The 21230-nt window shown below is 49.1% G+C and overlaps 1 protein-coding gene across 7 annotated transcripts in view; it reads left to right on the top strand.

Annotated features, from left to right (window-relative positions):
• Window positions 1–18643, top strand: part of Znf362 (zinc finger protein 362) — a 36341-nt gene extending 17698 nt beyond the window's left edge. For all 7 annotated transcript variants that reach the window (XM_074080653.1, XM_074080649.1, XM_074080651.1 and 4 more), the window contains 7 exons: window positions 635–698; window positions 919–1165; window positions 4317–4656; window positions 5353–5577; window positions 13609–13687; window positions 13773–13931; window positions 17085–18643. In XM_074080653.1, coding sequence (XP_073936754.1) covers window positions 636–698; window positions 919–1165; window positions 4317–4656; window positions 5353–5577; window positions 13609–13687; window positions 13773–13931; window positions 17085–17201 — 1230 coding nt within the window. In that variant the 5' untranslated portion in view covers window position 635 and the 3' untranslated portion in view covers window positions 17202–18643. The remainder of the gene's footprint in view (window positions 1–634; window positions 699–918; window positions 1166–4316; window positions 4657–5352; window positions 5578–13608; window positions 13688–13772; window positions 13932–17084) is intronic.
• The last annotated feature ends 2587 nt before the right edge of the window (window positions 18644–21230 follow it).

Below are 21230 nucleotides of genomic sequence, written 5' to 3'. Positions count from 1 at the left end.
AATTACCCCAGCCTCAGGCCTCCCCAAACTCCTCCTCAGCACAGCATTCTTATGCACATCCTTATAGGTCAAATGTTACACATGCCTGTTCTTGAAGATAATGTTCCAGGGCAAAGGACAGTGATCATTTGGGTCTCTGCAAATTGTCCTTCCCTTCAGAAAGGCTGTATCTGGTATCCCCAGTTTCTGAAGGGTCAGGGCAGAAGGACAGGGATTGGAAGTGGGCAGTTGCTTTTGCTCTGTGGCCATTCACTGTGTTACTCCAGGACCCTCCAGTTTATCTCTGGGTTGGTGGTGATGGGGGGTTGTGGTTCTGTGGAATCCATGGGTTCATGCGGGTGGCTTTGCAGCCTTAGGGTCCTCCTGGGGGTTAGATATTGGTCTGCCAGCATCCTGGTAATGGAAGGGGTGGGGGAAGGCTGGGAGTTCTCTGGTCTGGATGAGACCTTTCCCTGCTGGGGTCCACTGAGGAAGACACTGAATTCCAGACTTTTCACCTGGATATGTGATTCCTTGGGCCTGCTCTGCTGCAGGGCTGAGGGCCTCAAGGGGACAGGGTCCCTAGACACTGGTCCTCATTTGAGTGAGCATAGCTGATGTGAACTTCCAGGTGACAGTCGTTCTCTCCCCACAGGATGGCTGAGCCTCGATTTAACAACCCCTACTTCTGGCCCCCTCCTCCCACCATGCCCAGCCAGGTAAGACCCTCATTGTCCTTCTAGCTGGCTTCCCCATTGGAGCTACTTTGCTTTGCCAGGGTTTTGACATGACTTGTGGGGAAAGAAGCTTGTAGTTTGAGGGACCAGGGGTTCCTGGCTTGTGGAGCGAGGGACTTGTGGCTTGTGGGTGAACCAGAGGCCCAGGGAGAGGCGAGGTGTGCCTCAAGCCCCCTCAGCCCAGTTCCTCTCCCTTCTGTAGCTGGACAACCTGGTTCTGATTAACAAGATCAAAGAACAACTGATGGCAGAGAAGATCCGGCCACCTCACCTGCCGCCCACGTCGGCCTCGTCGCAGCAGCCTCTGCTAGTGCCACCGGCGCCCGCCGAGAGCAGCCAGGCTGTCATGTCGCTGCCCAAGCTGCAGCAGGTGCCCGGGCTGCACCCGCAGTCCGTGCCGCAGCCCGACGTGGCGCTGCATGCACGACCGGCCACCAGCACTGTCACAGGTAGTTGGCTGGAGCTGGCTAGCAGAGTGGGCGGAGCCAAGAGTGGGTGGAGACGTGCGGCAGCAGAGGGGGCGTGGCCTGGGAAAAGAGCTTATGAGGACTGGGCAGAGAAGGGGAGTCGGGCTGGGGGCTGGCCTAGGTGGGGACTGGATGAGGGTAGGACCTGGCTAGTTGCTGATGGGACTAGCCACAGCCTTCAGACCTCCTTGGATCCTGGATCAGGAGGACTTCCTTTCTCCAATGGACAGGACCAGGGTGGGTCACTGTGGTGGGTGGGGAGGGGTTACTGAGAAAACCAAATCAACCTAGAAAACCTGGGAATCCAGATTTGGGGGAGACTTCCTTGGAGGAGACAAAAATGCAAGGAAAGGTTGATGACAAACTAGAGAACTGGAGCAGGATGAGGGAACCACACATGTGAAGGGAGTATTGTAGGAAGGAAGAGGAGGATGGGTGACGGTGGTGATAATTGCAGCAGACTCCAGTTAGCCCCTCATGAGTTATTAATACTCATTACTCCCAGAAGCCATGTGAAGTGGGTGCTGTAGTACCGGGTGGAACAACGGACTGTTTTGATTTACAAATAAAACAGTTTCATGTGATTTACTCTAATGTCTCTTTTCAACAGATGAGGAAACTGAGGCAGAAAAAGATTAAGCTATATGAAACCAAGGTTTCTTGGCTAGTAAGAGGCAGGGCAGACCGTGTGGTTCTGAGTCTAGGTCTTAAGTGTTTCTATATCTGATTCTGCTGAGAGGAAGCAGACACCAGGTAATGAAAGGCCCTGTGGGCCCCGTCAAACAGTTGGGACTTCACCCTGGGGTAGGAGAGAGCCATGGAAGGATTTTAAGTAAGGGAGGGAATCGCTCAGGTTTTACTTTAGAAAGCTGAATGTAGCTGCAAGGTAGGGACTGGGTTTTGGGTACCAGCATGGAAACAGGGAGACCTTCAGGAAAGGGTGGTGGGGTGGGCCTTGCAGTTGCAGGGGACACGGAGAAGTGGATGGATCTGAGGTGCAGTGAGATGGAAGAGTAGAAAGGCCTGGAGCTGGACAGGATGCAGGGGGCAAGGGGATAGAGGGTATGTGGGATACTTGGGGAGCACCAGGATGGGATCAAGGAGCTCAGTCCTGGCTAGATTGAGGGTGGGGTGCTGGGGAACATCCTGTGGAGGCATCGGGGCTGGAGCTCTCTGATACCCTCCTTAGAGCCTGGCGGGCGGGCTTTCTCAGCAGACCAGTGTGGCCAGGTCAGTTCCTCCTGTGACTATGGCTCCCTTCTGCCACCACACAACCCAAGTGCCTCTCTCTCAGTCTTTCCCTCTCTTTCTCTCTCCTTCTCTTAAAGCCGCCCAAGAATTGTGGGGCCTGGGGAGCTCGCCTGGCCCCAGCTGCACTCTGCACATCTTCTGTTATTATAATCTTATTAAATGTATTTTTTCATTATAAAAGTAATATTAAAAAAGTAATATAAGCATATTAAGGGAAATTTGAAAAAAAAAAGCTAAGAAAAAAAAATCACTCATACTCTCCAGTTCCTAGCCTAGAATCTTAGTGAGTCTTTTGATCCATTTCTTTCCTTTTCCATATTTTTTGTTTGCTTTTTAATATGCATGTTTGTTTTACTGAGCTTGCATGGCAGGGAGGGCCATACCTATGTCTTAACTTGCTTTTTTCCTACTTACCATTCTATCACAAACACATTTATTGCACCTATTATTGTAAAAGATAGTAGCCTAGTTATAGAAAATTTAGAAATTACAGACAAACTAAAAGGAGAAAAAAATTAGCCTTAGTCCTATATATTTTCTCTATAGTTTATTTTATCCTTTAATCAGATGTTTAAAAAATGGATGAATTCACCACGTAAAAGATTCAAATAATATAGAAGTGGATAGACAAAGCATGAAAATCTCATGTTAACAAAAAATTCTCCCTCCCTCCCTAAAGAGAATGGCAGTTAGCAGTTTAGCATGTCTTTTCTCTGATCTTCTCTGGTCAGACTTTGTCCATGTGAATGTGTGTAGTTGGTGTGTTTTAGAATAGATGGTTCAGAATGGCTGTGGTTTGCTTTTCTCACCCCACAGCCCATGATGGTGTCTGCCTTTCTGTCATAGCATCCCAGCCATCTTGTTGCGGTGGCTGTGCTGTGCTCTGTTGAGAGGAGGCCCCACATCTGCTTCGTAGCCCCTGCTGAGACAAGCAGGTTATGTCCAGTTTTGTCCGATCACAATTTTGTATGGAGGGCTCTGCACACAGATATTTGCACCCGTGTGCGAGTATTTCTCTTTGGTCGGTTTCTAGAAGTAGAGTTAATTGCTTAGTCAAATGTTATATTTAAAATATTAATGGCTGTTGCCAAACTGCCCTCCCTGAAGGCTGCACAAGTGTACGTTTCTGTTACCAGTGTGTGACACAAAACATACTAGTGTCAGTTCTGGGTGTTATCTTTCTCGATGCACAGATTAATTTTCCTTCCCTTCCCTCCCTTCCTTCCTTCCTTCCTTCCTTCCTTCCTTCCTTCCTTCCTTCCTTCCTGCCTTCCTCCCTCCCTCCCTCCCTCTCTCCTTCTTCCTTCTCTCCTCTATGTCTCTCTCTCTCTCTCTTTCTTATACTGGGATTTGAACTTGGGGCCTTGTGCTTACTAGGCAGGTGCTTTATCACTTGAGTCACACCCCAGTTCATCACTGCACACTTTTTGTTGCTCTTTTAATATAATGACCCACATAATAGGTCTGATCTTCATCTTTTATTGCATATTTCAGGTGTTGTTATAAATAAATAGTAGTGGACATCTTTGTGCCTCAGATTTTTTTCTCTAGCTGGAGTTACTTCTGTGTGCCTCTTATTTTTTGTGACGTTAAAGATGGAACCCAGGGTCACATGCATGTCAGGCAAGTGCTCTACCACTGAGTTATACCCTAGCCCCTAAAGTGCTGCTTTTATTTAATGCAATTTAGTCTTAAGTTATCTAAGGCATTTTACACACACACGAGCTCTCATTTAGTTACCTCTGAGTAATAATTTAAGCATGAGAAGAGGATGCTCAGAGAGGCAGGGTGACCTGCCAAGAGTCACACAGTCAGGCAGTCCGGGCTGAGCAGGCCTCTGTAGCTCTCCTCACTCTCCCCTCTAATCTGTGCGTCTTCCCAGGTCTGGGGCTCTCCTCCAGGACTCCGGCTGTGAGTACATCTGAGTCAAGCACCGGCACTGGCACCGGCACCGGCACGGGTACCAGCACCCCATCCACACCTACCACCACCAGCCAGAGCCGCCTCATCGCCTCGTCCCCTACCCTCATCTCAGGGATCACCAGCCCCCCCCTCCTGGACTCCATCAAGACAATCCAGGGCCATGGCTTGCTTGGCCCTCCCAAGTCTGAACGCGGCCGCAAAAAGATTAAGGCAGAGAACCCGGGGGGTCCCCCTGTCCTTGTCGTACCCTACCCCATCCTGGCCTCGGGTGAGACTGCCAAGGAGGGCAAGACATACAGGTGAGGGTCGTCTTGGGATGGGGTCTGGGTGGACTTGGGGTGGAGACTCATGCTCAAGGCTAAAAAGAGGTACCCCAGGGGCTGAGGGTACAGGACCACGAGGGAGGAGGAGGGTAGGGAAATGGAGCCTTGGCTCCTTCACTGGTAGTCTGTGGTTGGAAGCACCCCTTCTAGTCTTGAGTGTTGAGAGTCTGTTTCCTCCTCCTTTTAAGCAGTGCCTTGGTCACGTTAGAGTCATCCAAAGAGCTTACAAAACATGCTGCTGCCAGGGCCCGAAAGTCTGAGTTAATTTTTTAAGACTTGGGCATGGGGGATCAGGTGTCAGTTCTTGTAGGAAGCTCCCTGAGGATTTTAACCTACAGCCAAGGTGGGGACTACGTAGTGTGGGAGAGCCCCCTCCCCCAGGACCATGGGTATGGCCATGGCGAGCAAACCCTCCCTGGACTGGCCTCCTGGGCCTGTCTTCCTTACGAATGTAGACCTGCTCTTCAGGTTAGAGCTTCCAGACCAGAGAGTGCCTGGGCCGAGAGCCTTCTCCCTATCTTTCCTGGTGGCCTGTGCTCCCTAGCTCTTCATAAGCAGTATCTGTCCCATGTCCAGGGTGACTCTGATGTAGAAGGTCTCCTCAGAGATGTACAACAGGTGTCGGGGGCATTTTTTTCCGCAAGGGCTATGAGCTTGCCTCTTATCCCACAGGTGTAAGGTATGCCCGCTGACCTTTTTCACCAAGTCTGAGATGCAGATCCACTCCAAGTCGCACACAGAGGCCAAGCCCCACAAGTGCCCGCACTGCTCGAAGTCCTTTGCCAACGCCTCCTACCTGGCCCAGCACCTGCGCATCCACCTGGGCGTCAAGCCCTACCACTGCTCCTACTGTGATAAGTCCTTTCGACAGCTCTCCCACCTACAGCAGCACACCAGGTAGGAGCCTGCCCGATACTGCCCGAGGGCAGCCCCTCAAGCTCACCTGTGTTCTAGTGCCTGGACCTGCTGCAAGGAAGGACAGAGTCCTCTAGGTGCCTGTTGCTCCCAGGGTCAAGACCAAATTCCTTTAGTGGACCTTGGTGGCCATGTATGAAACTGCCCGAACCTCAGCTTTCACTACCTTACACCCTTCTCACCTCCAGGTGTTTGCACACGTCGTGTCTCTACCCTCTCCTGACACCTGGCCGTCTCCTAGCCATCAATCCGGCTTCCTCTTGGTAGGCCCACTGGTCCCCCCAGCTGGTATGGGGCCTGGCCTCTTGTCTTCCCACAGGCCCTGTGCATCCCCACCACAGCATCAGTGGGCTCTTGTGCACTAACCTGTGTATTTTCCACTTCCCGTGATATACTGGGAGCTCTTGAAGGCGAGGGCTTGCTGTCCTTCACCTCTAAATCCCAGTGTGCGGCACGTAAGAGCATTTAAGCATTTGTTAAGTATTTGTGGAATAAGTAGAACTAATTGCTATAGAGAATATTATTCATCCACTTAACAAATATTTACAGAGCTCCTACGCTATGCCAGACAATGCTGTAGGTGCTTAGGATACAGCCAGGAACAAAATGGACAAAAACCCCTGCCTCATGAGGCTTACAGTTGAACTGAATGTGTGAAAAGGAGACTCAAAGAAATAAATGCTTTAAGGGAAGAAAAGTTTGTTCAAGAGAGTATACATATCAGAGAGACTCTCCCACCAAATAGATATACCATAGGTATTTAAAGAAGCAAAAGAAAAGGGGTCCACAGTTGCAGTTCATCTGTTCAGAGGGGAGGAAGCAGTTTGTTCACACAATGACTGTCGTCTCTGAATGCATGCTCGTGTGTTTGCCAGTATCAGTGTGGACAAAGTCAGGGAGAGAACAGGTTTTTGCTTTTAAGTTACTTTTCAGAAAGGGTCTCACATTGTTTTTTCCCAGGCTAGGCTGGACCACATAGCTAGGATGATAGGCACACTTCATTGCATCAAGCTTTTTATTGATAGAGATGGGTTCTTGTTAACTTTTTGCCTGGGTGATCTTGAAATGCAGTTCTCCCCATCTCCACTTCCTAAAGTAGCTGGGATTATGAAGGTGAGCCACCTTGCACAGCTGAGAGAATTGTTTTGCTGTCACATTTGTAACTTACTGAAGCACTCATACTATACCAGAGAACCCTGGTTTTGCATTGTTATTAGTTATTCATTTATCTCTATTGTCTTTAGCGCCCTTGTCCTAGATACAAAATGTTTTACTTTGTTTGTTTCTTTGACTTTGGGGCATAATAGGCAGGTTTAGTAGTAAGAGTGAATGACAGAATGGCTGCAGGGCAAGCTGTCAGTCTAGTTCCTCATTCCCATACCTTCTAAGGCATGGCTGTAGTTTGTTTTAGCAATTTCAGTAATTGTCATTTTTAAAAATTTGGCCAGCCCTGTGTACATGGGTGTATGTAACTTGATATTGGTTAATAAGCAAAGTCCTCCTAATTGCATAGTTTTTAGAATTGCAGCCTGAGACAAAGGCTACACAGTGAAACTGCTGTCAGGAGACTTTGTAAAGCCCCTGGGCCAGAATTTTTTTAATTTTTTGCAGTGCTGGGACTTGAACTCAGGACTTACACCTTGAGCCACTCCAATAGCCTGTTTTGGTGTTGGGTTTTTTTCAAGATAGGGGCATGTGAACTATTTGCCCAGGCAGCTTCAAACTGTGATCCTCCTGATCTCTGCCTCCTGAGTAGCTAGGATTGCAGGCGTGAGCCACCGTGCTTGGCTTGGGTCAGAATTTTAATTGCTTGTGTGTGTGTGTAATTATATATATATATATATATATATATATATATATATATATTATCAGGGATCAGGAACTTAGAACCATCTAATTAACCTCTGCCAGATGTGGCAACAGAGTACCCTTTTTTGGAGAATCCTCAGGTTTGCCAATGCTCCTGGAAGAGAGGAATTAATTTTTTTTTTAAAAAATTACCTTTGGGTAATTTTCAAGGTAAATTTTTAAGGCTGGGATTCTACAGACATGGAACAGGTGCAGTTGTTTGCCAGAGGCCTGGGGAGGCCCCATCCTCACATTTGAAGCGCCATCCTATCAGACTTGTCATTCGTAATTAAATGAGATTTGTCTTTAAGTGTGACATGTCTGGCATGGTCATGGTTACAAACTTGATTTACCCAATTATATCTAGTTAGAAAGGAAGAAAGATTCATATTGAACATATTTACAGAACTAATGATTGTGAAAAGAATCTCACTAAAGGCTCTTTGAGTATTTTTTAGTAATTATTCTTTATAGACGAGGCCAATTATATATGTTGTTTTCAATAGAATTATTTTTTCAATTTCCTTAATAATGTATTAGTGCATATCTATGTTAAATTTTTATAGCCTCCCCACCATGAATTCTGAAGGATTAGTTGGAACAAGTCACTGTTGAAGGAGTTTACTATACCATATTTTGTTAAATATATTGTTAAATATAGCTTCCTAAATTAAGGATTATCAAAGGAAAAAACAGGTTTTCTCATATGCTCTTTAGAAAATGGAAATTAGCCACAGTGAAATCAGTTTCACCCAATCCTGCTCCCTGACCTGGGTTAGCACTCCTCTTTGCCAAGTTGGCTGCTCTAGAGCGGAGACTCATGAATCTTGCGGGATAATTCTCATCCCTCCTCCCCCTCTCATTTTCTCTTTCCCTCTCATATTCTCTCTCTGTCTCTCTCTCTGTCTCTCTCTCTCTCTCTCTCTCTCTCTCTCTCTCTCTCTTTCGTGACTTAAGTTCCTAATGGCAGTCAACCAAACAACATAAGAGGATTCGATCAACATTTGGAAGATAATTTATAAGTCACTAGGCCCTGGCACATACAATTACAGCAATGTGTCCTAACCTAGTGCCAAAGAGCTGAGTGGCCCAAATGCCCCTAATTCACAGGATCCTTTGGACAAACAAATAAAAAAGCCAAACCTAAGAAAGCAACCAGATTCCTGTTCTTTGCTATTTGGCACAGACCCTGTCATGTTTTTCTATTCCTTAGCAGAGAAACAGACAATTAGATCCTGTAATTAATCAAATCATCTTCCCAAGGCTACTGCCACTAGTGAAGGGGCTGAAAGAAGGTCAAGTTAAGTCCAAAGCAGAGCCAGCCCTGGTCAAGTAATAGAGTTAGAAAAAGGCGGAGCAGGATCTGCCTTGGAGGCAAGAACCCTGTGCCTGTGAACACTGATGGAGGATATAGGTTAGTGGTGAACCCCAAACATCTAGGGGGACCTGCTTTGTGCAAGGAAGGCACATGCAGAGAAAAGTAGGTGACTTGCAAAGTGTTGCACAAGTCCAGACTTCAGAAGGGCATCCCTCTAAATGACAAATACCATATGATTTATACAGAGAATAAACAAACCATTCTCTATTATAGCCTACCTGTGGTGGGAAACCAGCAGTTGTCTCAGGCGATTAGCATGTGTATAAGAGTCATCACATGTCTACAGATATGATGTGAACGTCAGGGATAAAATTGTTTCAGGACAGGGTTAGAAAATTATAGGAAAGGACTTGTAGTTGTATCTATTTGTGGAACCTAGTGCCAGACAGAGTGACTCTGCATTTGTTTGTTTATTCAGGGTACAAAGTGTGTTTTGTGTTTGTTTCTTTTCCTGACTGTATGATGTTATGTACATGTATAATGATAACAGCAGCAGAGAACAGTGTTGTTTTGTTTTCTGGAGTCTGATAATAATAATGACTCCTTATCAAAGTACTCATGTGTGCCTTCCCCATTAAGGTGCTGCACTATGCAAGGTGTCCGTGAGTCCTTACGCGTGTGAAGTTGTTTCTTCCTAAGGTTATGAATTTGGAAAATGCCGCAGAGAGGAATCATCTCGATGAATGTTAACTTTCACTATGTCTGCCATTGGTTTAGTTAGAAAGATGCCTGAAGCCATTCGGTAGTGGAGTAAAGACCTGAGAAGTAGAAGAAAAGGGAACCTGGAGTTTATTATTGTTAAAATGATAATGAGAGTAATAACTTTATCCTGTCTAATGAGTCTCTTAATAATTTCATTTAAACATTGAATAAATTCCCTCTTTTAGTCTACATTAAATCATTTATCTTAAATAGAAACTTATGTGTTTAACTACGAAAGATTTTATGAACACCCTTTGTATAAAGTCATTTAGTCCTTAGACTCCTTACAATCTTTATTGCTATCCCCATTTTATTTTTATTTATTTTTTGGGTGGGACTGGGGTTTGAACTTGCAAAGCAGGTACTCTATCCCTCGACCCATGCCTCTAGTCCATTTTGCTCTGGTTATTTTCTGAGATGGGGTCTTGCAAACTATTCCCCAGGCTGGCCTCAACTGTGATCCTTCCAATCTGGCCTCCCAGGTAGCTAGATTATAAGCTTGAGCCTTAGGTGCCTGGATTTTATCACCATTTTAGAAACAAGGAAATTGGGACTTGAGAAGGCAAAGTCACTTGACCAAGGTCACCCAGCCATGTGGGGATGGAAGTGGGATCCATGCACGGTGCACCAAGGAGCAGCCCATGCGTCGGGGAAAAGGAGGGTAAGGGCTGGGATATAGGTGGCAGGAGAAGCTCACGTGGGGGTGGAGGTGCTGGGCAACAGCACAGAGTGAGTCTTGGGGGCCCCCAAGGGGCCCTGAGGGTGGAGGAGCAGTCCAGGGGCACCAGTTCAGCTTAGTTTCCCTGTGCTGCAGGAGAAAAAGGATCTGGGTGAGCTTCCTATCACCACAGATGCCCCCTCTATTAGAAAGACACCCTGGAAAGCAGATTCTCATGTGAGGAATTGAGGGCTTGGACCTGATTTGAAATTTGGGACTGAAGATGAGAGCTGTGTGGCCAGTGGGAACAGGTAGCCTGGCTCTTCATTCATCCAAGGGTTCCCTCAAGTCCTTTCTGCACCAGCCCAGTCCCTCTATGATAGGGAGGCTAGTGGATGTGAGGATGCCCATGAGAGAGGGAACAATGAAGCAGAGGTTGGGGAAGGTCATCTGGGTCATGTTGAAATCCATTGCCCTCCCCAGTCAGAGGGAGGAGGCATTTCTGTTGGGGGAATGGCATGTGTGAAGGCTCAGAGGCTTGCTGGGGGATGGTAGTGAGATGTGAGGCTGGAAGAGAGTGACTAGGAAGAGCCTTTGGAAACCAAGGGCAGAATGGACAGGGCCTTGAAAGTTGAGGCAAGGGCTTGGGACGCTATTCTGGAAAGAGAAGAAGACAGTATCATTACAAGGCTAGACCCCCGTGGCTGATGCTGTAGCTGAAATTATCAGGGAGACGATGAGGCTGAGGCCCCAGGAGGAGACTGCACAGTTGGTGCACTTGGGTGGGAGGGGGCGGTGTGCTGGTCAAGAGAGCTTGTCTGGGTCCTGAGGAAGGACCTGAAATCCCTGGAGGACTGTTGGTAAGTCAGTCAACGAACACTCATAAAACACACCTCAGGAATGGAAGTTGACTATGTGTATTGTATTTCTGTAGTATGTGATTGATGTTAAGAGAGAAAGAATTCACTTTCTTTATGCAGTCTGCAGCTATTTATTGAGGCCTTTCTGTGCTGCGCCTGTGCAGGAAGTAGTGAGGTGGTGATGAATGAGCCCAAAGGAGCTCTTGCTCAAGGAGTCAGCAGTGACCAAACACTGGCAGAATAAACACCTGTGCCGACTGCTGGGCAAGAATATGGCACTTGAGGATGGGCTGCAGGGCTCTAACCTAGTCTGGGTGTCAGGGAAGGCTGACTGGGAAAGGGAGAACAGGTGTTAGCTGGGAAACTGTGTGCCTGGTGGCGGGCCCAGTCTGGACAGAGGGCTAGTAGTGGAGAAGAGCTCAGAATGCCAGAGTTGCTGGTGGGATGCCAGAGGGGCTGGGCTCAGCGGGCCGGAGGAGGGGCTTGAGCACCGTAGGAAGAGAGGACTGTGGGAGGGAGGTGGTGTGGAATTTAAAACAAAAGCAGTGCATGTCCTGCTCCCAACTATATGAGTCCCCCAGTCTGGAGAGGGACAGGATGGACTGAAGTGGAGGAGATGCTGGCATGAGTAAGAGCTGGGCCAAGGGACCTTTAGGCTCTTCCATTGCAGAAACCGAGCAGGGACCTGGGGTGATGTCCCCACGTGTGCAGATGGATGGGGCTCTCGGGATCAGGTCAGCTCCACTCAGCAGGTCTAGGTAGTCTGTGGGCTGACCCCAGGGTCTCACCCCTGCCCCTGCCCTGGGCAATCCCCATCTAGTAGAGGAGATAGACAGTGGAGCCTAGAATCTAGAGGAGGAGCTGTGATGCACAGAGGTTTGGGATGCCTGGAGGCTCCTCAGAGCTCGGTTCTTTGATGACCAGGAAGGATAAGTTGATTTGGGGTAGACAGAGGAAGGGCACAGCTGGGGCACAGTGATTGGGAGAATCCTCGAGTGTGGTTGCCACATGGGAAATAGTTCTGGGCCAGGCATAGAGTGTGTAAGAGCAGGGAGGTGAGGCTAGGCTACCGGATGAAGGACTGGAATGGCACACAGAGGAATTTGACTCTGTCCATGTTTACAACAGCAGCCAGTGCTGTGCGCTCTTTGAGCAAAGAGCCTGTGTTCCTACATCAGCACTGGGCTTGGCTGAGGGGCTGTAGTTTTTAGATGAGTTGGTTGATGGGCAGAACAAGCCCCATCTGCAGGTAAAATGGGGGAGGCATGGGAGGGCAGGAGAGGACACAGGTTGGCTGGTTCTGGATGTCCCTCTTCTTAATAATGCTCATCAGCAAACTGGGCAGCCAAGGTTCAGGCCCAGCTGCCATTTCATTGCCCACCTGCTCGGCACAGAGGATTTGCCAGGACAGGTCACTTAGAGAAGCTGAGGACCTAGCCCAAAGGCCTGAGTGTGGAGTGCAGGGAAGGCCACCAGCTCTGTGTGTCAGGTTTCTGAGCTCTACTTACAGATGCCCTTGCTCTGTCCCCACCTGGGCTGTTGGAGCCTAGGATGATGGCACTAGCAATCATCAGCCTTCCAGTCATTGCTCCAATGGCACCTTTGCAATGGGGCCTGCCCTGTCACCTTCTCTGGCATCATGGCCCCCTCACCTTCTTTCTTCCCATAGTACTCACTACCGTCTGCATGTGTTTTCCTTATGTATTTCACGTTCAGTTCATTTGTAGCAAGCAGTAGTTTTTGTCTGTTTTGCTTACTGATTCCAAGTGCCTAGCATGGCACCAGTCACACAGGTCCTGATGCAGTAGATGCTGAATGGATGAGTAATGATATCGGGAAACGTTTGTCAGTGCTGACTGTGCCGACACTGGGCCAAGCCCCTCACATGTAGCCTTCATGAAGCCCAGTGAGGCAGGGACTGTATTTTTATACCCATTTTACAGATGAGGAATCAGTGATTTGTCACCCAGTTATAGATAGTAGCTCTAGAATGAGACCCAGGAATGGGGGAGCAGAAGAAGCTTTCGTCAGGGACACAGAGGGGCTGAGCTTCAGGGCCACACTAACCTTCACTCTCTTAGTCTCTGAGACAACCAAGTCACCATCATGGACATGTGCCTGACGTGAGAGGAGACCGCAGACGGGGGCCGAGTCAAGGGAGCCGTCTCCTTAGGCAGGAGGCATGTGGCACGGAGGCCTGGATGGTGCTCTTTTCAGTGGGGCTCTGCAGGGTGAGGGTTAGAAAAGAGGGCAGAATGCAGCAAACTCTGTTGGGAGTGAGGCCTGAGCAGGGTCTTTGGATAGGTGCTGGTGGGGGTTGGGTGCAGCAGTGGAGGACAGACAGGGTCTTGTTAGACTGGTAGAGGAGGCCAGAGAAGGAAGGAGAGGTGGTAGCCTTTGGAGTCCCCAGCTTGCTTGGGGCTCACTCTTGGGCACTGGGAAGGGTGGGAGGGGACAGAAGGGCTTGCAGGCAGAAGTGTGGCCCAGGCCGGCCAAGGGCCTAGAAGGGCCTAGAACATTCTGGGGGTATGTGTGAGGGACACCACCTCATTGGGCTGCTGTTGCAGAATCCACACAGGAGACAGACCCTACAAGTGCCCACATCCTGGCTGTGAGAAGGCTTTCACTCAGCTCTCCAACCTCCAGGTGAGTGAGTGCCTGCCTGCCTCCACCCACAGGGAGCATGAGAGGGGGTGGGGCTGCCTTGTGACCCCCGCTGTGCTTCCTACAGTCTCACCAACGCCAGCACAACAAGGACAAGCCCTACAAGTGTCCCAACTGCTACCGGGCCTACTCGGACTCCGCCTCTCTGCAGATCCACCTCTCAGCTCATGCCATCAAGCATGCCAAGGCATACTGCTGCAGCATGTGTGGGCGGGCCTACACCTCGGTGAGTGCATGTACTGACGCTGGCTTTCCAGGCAGAGAAACTGAGGCCGACAGAGGGAGTGAGTGGTGACTCCCCAAGATCTCAGGCAGAGTGAGTGCTCAGCTGCCTGCTTCCATGTTTGACTGCCAAGCTCCCAACCTCCTTTAGCCTAGGATCCTAGGGCCTAGGATCCTCCAGACAGGTTGACCTGGCACTGCTCCAGAGCCCAGGAGAGAGGAGGGCCTTTCTGTGGTGGGACAGCTGTGATTCCCATCACTGTCACAGGGCGCACAGTTATGTGGCCCAGAGCCACCCTCCTCTCAGGGAAGGCCTGAGCAGCACCAGATTAGGTTATCCATAACATCCAGCCCCCATCCCTGGGTGGGAAAATTCCATCAGAGAGACCACCGTGCCTCCATTTCCTCATTTGTCAAATGGATGAACTCATAGGGTTTATGCTGAATAAACCTTAGCCAGAACAATGGCTTATTCCATTTGTGTCTACTGACCACCGTGCTGGTACTCAGGAATTAGGAGATACAACCAGGGATACCTCCCTGCCCCTGGGAGGTTTAAATATACTGTTGGAGACAGACATCAAACAAGTAATGGCACACATAAACGTTAGTGGCAGATGTGATCCCTGCTCCAAACAGAGTTTCTCAAACTTTAGTCCTCACTGACATTGGGCAGGGTGTCTTTTTGTCATAGGGTACCGTCTTGTGTCTAGTACAGTGTTACACAGCGTCTATCCTCTATCCACTAGGTGCCAGTGGCAACACCCTCCCCAAGTTGAGACCACCAAATACTGCCAGGTGTCCCTTGGGCAGCAAAATCATCTCTGATTAACAGCCACTCCTCTAAAGGAAAATTAAGCTTTAAGAAACAGCAACAAGGAGCACAAAGTGGAGTTGGGAAGGATCTAGAGAAGGTCATATAAAGAAGGAACATGTGCTAAGCAGCTTTCTGCTTATTAAAAAGAGGAATGGTTTCTTTTTCTCACAGTTTTGGAGGTTTTAGCCCATGGTCAGTTGGCTCTGTTGCTTTTGAGCCTGTGGTGAGGCAGCACATCCTGGTGGGACCAGGTGGTGTAGCAAGCTGCTCACTTTATAGCGGCCAGAAGCAAAAGAGGAAGAGGAAGGGCCAGGGTCCCAATATTCCCCTTCAAAGGTACACTCCCAATAACCTAACTTCCTTCCACTGAGCCTCTAAAGGTCCCACCACCTTCTAACAGTGCCGTGGGCTGGGGACCTAACCTTTAACAGATGGTCCTTTGGGCAACATTCCAGATCCAAAGTATAACAGGGCATTCTGGTGTAAGCCTTAAAGGACAATTAAATGAGGGGGAGAAAGAGACGCGTGGGCCTCCAGGTAGGGAGCAGTGAGTGCAAGCATGAGAGTGGAACAAATGTGTGTAGCAGGAAGTGAGGGAAAACTAGGTCTCATGGGCTCTGGGGCCCTGCTCAGGAGTCTGGATGCTTTTCCGAGTGTCACTGGCTGGAAGGGCAAGTGGATTTTAGCAGGGTTGTAGGCAGCATTTTCAGATGCCAGCTAGTGCTGCCACTTGCCAAGTGCTGTGTGCGACATTTACCTTTCCCTGGAGTCTGAGGGGCAGAGGAGAGTTGAGAGACTGAGAGCACAGACCTGCAGGACAAGGGCCCCAAGCAGCTGGGGCAGCCCCACTCAGCTGCTGATCTTCAATCCATCCCTGCCTTGCCCCATACCCCAAGCTCTTGACAAGCCTCTTCACTGTCAGCAAACCCATACCCCTTCTGTTTGAAGTAAAACCTAGATCTTCTATTAGGGCATTTGTAAATACTTCATGTCTTTAAAGATAAGGACTCCTTTTTTGAACACATCTATAATACCTTTATAATACCTTAAATTAATTAACCAAAGTCCTTATCATCAAACATCTAGCCTTTTTTTTCTTTCTTTTTTTTTTTTTTGGTGAAAGTGAGGTTTTGAACTCAGGCCTTCATGCTTGCAAAGCAAGTGCTTAAACCATACCTCCAGTCCATTTTGCTCTGGTTATTTTAGAGATGAGGTCTCATGAACTACTTTGCCCAGCTGGCCTTAAACCACAGTCCTCTTGATCTCAGCCTCCCAAGTAGCTAGGAGTACAGGTGTGAGCCCCAGCACCCTGCTCATTTGTTTCTTGAATGCCATATTTTTTTTTATAGCACTATATCTTAAGACCCAAATAAGAATCCTGCATATTACTGGGTCAGTATATCTTTATGTCTATACCCCAATGCGCTCACTGAAGCATAGCTGTGCTTGGATGTTGCCGATTGCTTCCTCTGGCACCTTGCCACATTTGAGGGTTTCCTCTGTCCAACTCTGAGCGTCTTGAAGTATGAGGCCCAGAAGTGGCTGCCAGGGCCCCAGAGTAATGCCTTATTACTGGCCAGAGCTAGTGTAGGATGGGGCTTAGTGTAAGGCCTGGGAACTCGAACATCCATTTATGCTGCCTTAAGGTAGACTTAGCAGAGCAGTAGGGGACTCCAGCCTGGCTTTACCCCTGACGAGGATCAAGTGAGGGAGTGCAGAGGTCAGGACTTCGCCACCACCTGGAATGAAATGTAGAGACTGGGGAAGGAGTGGTCCCTTCAACGCTCACTGCATGCAGAGGGCTTTATCCATATCACTGCAGCAGCCCCATCCCTGTTGAACAGGAGGTAATAACAGGCATGGAGGGGTGCGATGACTTGTTCAAGGTCCCACTGCTAAGAAATGGCAAAACTAGGCTCAAACCCAGGCCCCTGTCTTTCCCTCACTGGAAATACCAACCAGATGTAGGGAGCCAGTCTGGACACTTGGTAAAGCCCTATATAGCACTTGGTAAAGGGCTGTTAGCCTGGTCCTGGGGAGTCACAGGTGGGCTAACAGGTCGAATGCTAGCCCACCAGCCAGCATTCTTCAGACTCGGGCTCTTGGAAGGCAGCCAGCACTCTCCATGGCTGCAGTGCTGTAACCCTAGAATCCAGGCCGGGAGTGGGTGGGGGGGTTGTAGGGGGGAACAGCTGAGTGGCAAAGCTGCAGCTGCTGCCACCAGCTGCAACAGCTGGCCCACCTGCCAGAGCCCTCCAGTGGCCACTCTGGGACCTACAGCTTCCCTGCTTCCTTGCCAGTGGTGGGTGACAGGTTTCTGCATCTCACCCCTGTCCACAGGAGACCTACCTGATGAAGCATATGTCCAAACACACGGTGGTGGAGCACCTGGTGAGCCATCACTCACCCCAGAGGACGGAGTCTCCTGGCATCCCCGTGCGAATCTCTCTCATCTGAGCCCACCTGCTGCACCACCTGGCCGGCCCAGCCCACTGGCAGACAGACCCAGGCAGCACTCGGCCTGATTCCCACTTGGGCCCTACAGGAACCACCAAGCTCTCTCACGACTTTCCCAACCTACCAGAAGGCTTGGTCCACGGAAGCTCTGCCTGGTCCTGCTCCTGGGCGGCCCAGGCCACCTGCAAGATTTTGGACTGTTTTGGTGGCATCCAAAGACGATCTCAGAGCACTTTGAACCTGTCTGTTGGGTTTTCTTTTTGTTCCCCACCCTTCACTTGCTTCACTGTTTTTTGTTTTTTTAAGATTTTTTTTTTTGAAATAACAAAAAGATATTTATTGGCCAGGATGTTGGTGCTGCTTAGACAGAGAAATTAAAAGAATTGGACAGATGGATGCAGAGAACCAGAGAGCAGCGTGAGACCTTCTCTGGCCATGGCCTCAGGTCTTGAGGGAAGGCTCAGGCCTGGGCTTCTGGACTGCAAAGGGGACCCCCAGGTGGGAGGGGCAGGAATCAGCTGGTGTGCCCCAGGTGCCCAGTTGAATTGCCCAAGCTGTGCCTTGGGTTTCACTGAGCAGAGCGTGCAGCCACTACCAGGGCTGTCCTGGCTTCAAGAGGCAGAAAGAGGAGAGGGGCCGGGAGATCACAGGACCAAAGGGTGCAGTGATGGCTGGGTGGCGGGCCCAGGGAAGTTGTGTTGGAGGAGCTGGGTAAGACCTGGCTCCTCCCTGCTGCCCTGAAGACCACCCCAGTCTACCTCGGTGCTGGCCAGGAAACCTATCGGCTACCTCTCTCCCGCCACCCCAGACTGTGGGCAGGGGGATGAGGAGGGAGCAGGCCTGGGACTAGAACCCCTTCCAGAATTTCCTCCAGATGGGGACAGTGCCCAGGGAGGGGTTGTCTTCCCAGCCATGGAAGGGGAATCCCCAGCCCAGGCCCCAGGCCCCTCTGCAGGGAAGGGATCCTCGGGGAGGAGGGTCCCAGGAGCAGACCCTGCCCCCAGCCCCCACAGACACACCCCAATCTGAAAGCCATGCGTGTCCATGTATATAGGAACCATGTACAGAGCCCGGAGAAGTCCCTCTACGTCCCCCTGGGAAAAAAAGAAAACTAGACAGAAACTCATCTATATATTCTGTATCTGGAGTTCCGTTTTGAATATTAACTGTGTTATTTTTATACACTTTTTAAGCCTTAACTCGCCATTGATTTACCAGTTTAACGTTTCCTGGGGTTTCTTTTCCCACGGGGGTCTCTGCCCCCACCCCACCCCTTTGTTTGACTTGCGTCGTCCGATACTCAGTATTGTAGCTTTTCGTCCGCATGTTACTACCTTGTAAATACGCTGTTAAAATACTGTTAACACCCCTTTGCTTTTTTCTATGGGACCTCCAGGCCACCATATTTAGAACTAGTTACCTTATTAAAAAAGAGAAAACAAGTCTGTTGGCTTCTCAGTCTGCATCTTGGTGGCAGGGAGGTGAGGGCAGATGCCCCTCAGACACTTCAGAAGAGAAGTTTGCATTCAAAAAAAAAAATCAAATGTGGGGGAAAAACACTAAAAAGGGGGCAAGAAACAAAGGGATTACAACGCCTCTGTTCTTTGTATTTCTCTGTTGTGAAGAATAAACTGTACCTGCACCCGCGGTGGCGGTGTGTGCTGTGCTGTGCTGTGTGCAAGAGCGGGTGGGGCATCCTTCTGTGGCCCCTCCCTCCCCTCCCCTCCCCCATACTTGGGAAGGAAGGAGATGGCTGCTTGCTGTGAGCCAGCCTGGCTCCAGGTACAGAGCTGAGTACTTTTCGCTGAAGGCCTCACAATGCCCCAGTGAAAGGGTTGACAAACCAAGAACAGCTTTGCCCGGGACCATGGTGCATGCATATGTTTTCCAGATTTGTCTAGCTCCAAAGCCTTTGGAGGTACAGTGGATCCAATGAGCCTCACTACCCCTGCTTCCTGAGGAGCACCCCACCTTCTGGGGGTCTGGCACAAGTGCCTGATTGTGAATACTGTTCTGGTGTTTGGGGACAGGGGAAATAGGACCAAGAAGTTGGCTTTACATCATTTTCCCCATGGGGGGGTCAAAAAGTTGATTTTCTAGGAGGGAAACACAGGCATTAGTCCCCCGCCCCCAACACACGTTTATCCAGGCTGATGTGGAGGTCCCATGGGGCAGACAGAAGGGACTCAGCCATGAGCTGAGTGAAAGCCATGGAGATTTTCACTGGAAGTTCATTCCTTGGAGTCCTTAAGGTCCTCAGGTGCCAAGGCTTGTATTCGGTGATAGAAGTCCAATTTGAATGAGGCCTTATTGAGTTGTGCAATGGTTCAGTGGTCTGGCCAGTTTCAGAGCTCAAAGGACATGTCTCCAGTTGTCCCTTCGTACTATTCTGGATCACCTCCAGCCTTAGCCCCAAGGTTTCCAGCAGCTATCCCCTGTCTTGCCAGAAGCTCTAGAAAAAGTCTCTTTGGGTCTTCCTCGTTCTGATTAGTTTGTCTTGGGTCTAGGGCCCATACTCTATGCCCAAAGCAGAGAATAAAGCCCCCATCTGAAGTACTTCTCCCCAAGAAGGAATCAGTGTGTGTGTTAGTCAGACTTTGTTGCTGTGACAAATGCTTGAGAGAAACAATCTAAAGAAGGAATGATTTGTTTGGGTTCATGATTTCAGAGGTTTCAGTCCATGGTCTCTGGGTCCTGTCACTTTAGTCCTGAGCCCAGACTGAGCATCAAGGTGGCAGGAGCATGAGGTAGAGGCTGCTCACGATGGTCAGGAAACACAGAAGAAGGGACAAGATACGCCCTTCAAAGTCATGCTCCTATTAACTGCATCTTCCAGCTAGGATCCACTTCCTAAAGTTTCTACCACCTCCCAAAACAGTGTCACAGGCTGGCGACCAATCTTCAATATGTGAGCCTGTAGGGGACATTTTATGGTCAAACCATTGTGCTCCAGCCCTCAAAGATTGTGTCTATCTCATAAAGCAAAATGCAAGTAGGCTATCCCTAAGAGTCATCAAAGTCTCAACAGTTACAACATTGTTCAAAAGTTAAGACCAGAGTCTGTGATCCAAGGAAAACTCTTGAGCTCCCCTGAAAATAAAAAAAAAAAAAGTTAAATTCTTCCAAGATCCAATGGCAGCAAGCAAATATTCCCATTCCAAAAGAAAGGAACAGGAGAATAAACAGTAAGGAAGGGTCAGATAAAAGCAAGACAAAAACTCAGCAAGGGAAACAATGATTCCTATAGCTCTGTGTCCAGCATCTTGAGCACACGGTGACTCCCAGAGAGTGCCAAAGGGCTTGAACATCACTGCCCCCATGGCCTTGCTGACTGAAGGTCACACGTCCTCTCTCCTGGACCAGTTCTCCCTGCTTACAGCTTTACTTGGTAGACGTTCCATGTTCCTCACATCTCTAACTTCCTGGTGTCTCCATTGCATTTTGACTTCACTGTCAGCTTCTCCCATCACCCTCTCAGAGGCTGCCTGCAGGGACTCCAACTCTGCTACACATTTTGGCCTCCCAGGCTTCCCTTGGAAACCCCTGTGGAAGCCTCTGTGACCCTGTAACTTTTGTATTTTGTATGCCTGCCAAACAAGCATCATGTAGATGAACCAAGGTCTGCTGCCAGCTCAATCAGTAGCTGGGCCTCCTTGGACCATAGCTGCAATGGTCCCTGAGTACCTGGCTAGCTGAATCCAAGGAAACACATTCCTAGATGGCTCTGTGCCAGCAGGGTGCTCTGACTCTTTTCTCAAAGCAAAGTCTTTAAAATGAATTTGCACCTTTGCACCCTCGAACCTGAGATGCGTGGAAGTCGTGCTGATTCTTGAGATGCCCTCAAAAAAGGCATCTTTCCTATTGTCCCATTCCAATAGGACTTGGTTTCCTTTTAATGGCCCTAATCTCTTTAACACTTTTCTTGGACCCAACTTTACACAAACTTATTTTTTGGCCAAACTACACATTTCCCAAATCTTTCTGTTTTGCTTTTTACTCCCAATTCTCACTATAAATATTGCTAAAAGC

The sequence above is a fragment of the Castor canadensis genome, chromosome 7 (assembly GCF_047511655.1).
Source record: "Castor canadensis chromosome 7, mCasCan1.hap1v2, whole genome shotgun sequence".
In the NCBI taxonomy this organism is placed as follows: domain Eukaryota; kingdom Metazoa; phylum Chordata; class Mammalia; order Rodentia; family Castoridae; genus Castor; species Castor canadensis.
Note: the sequence above shows the minus strand (reverse complement) of the source record. Positions and strands in the feature narration are given on the sequence as shown.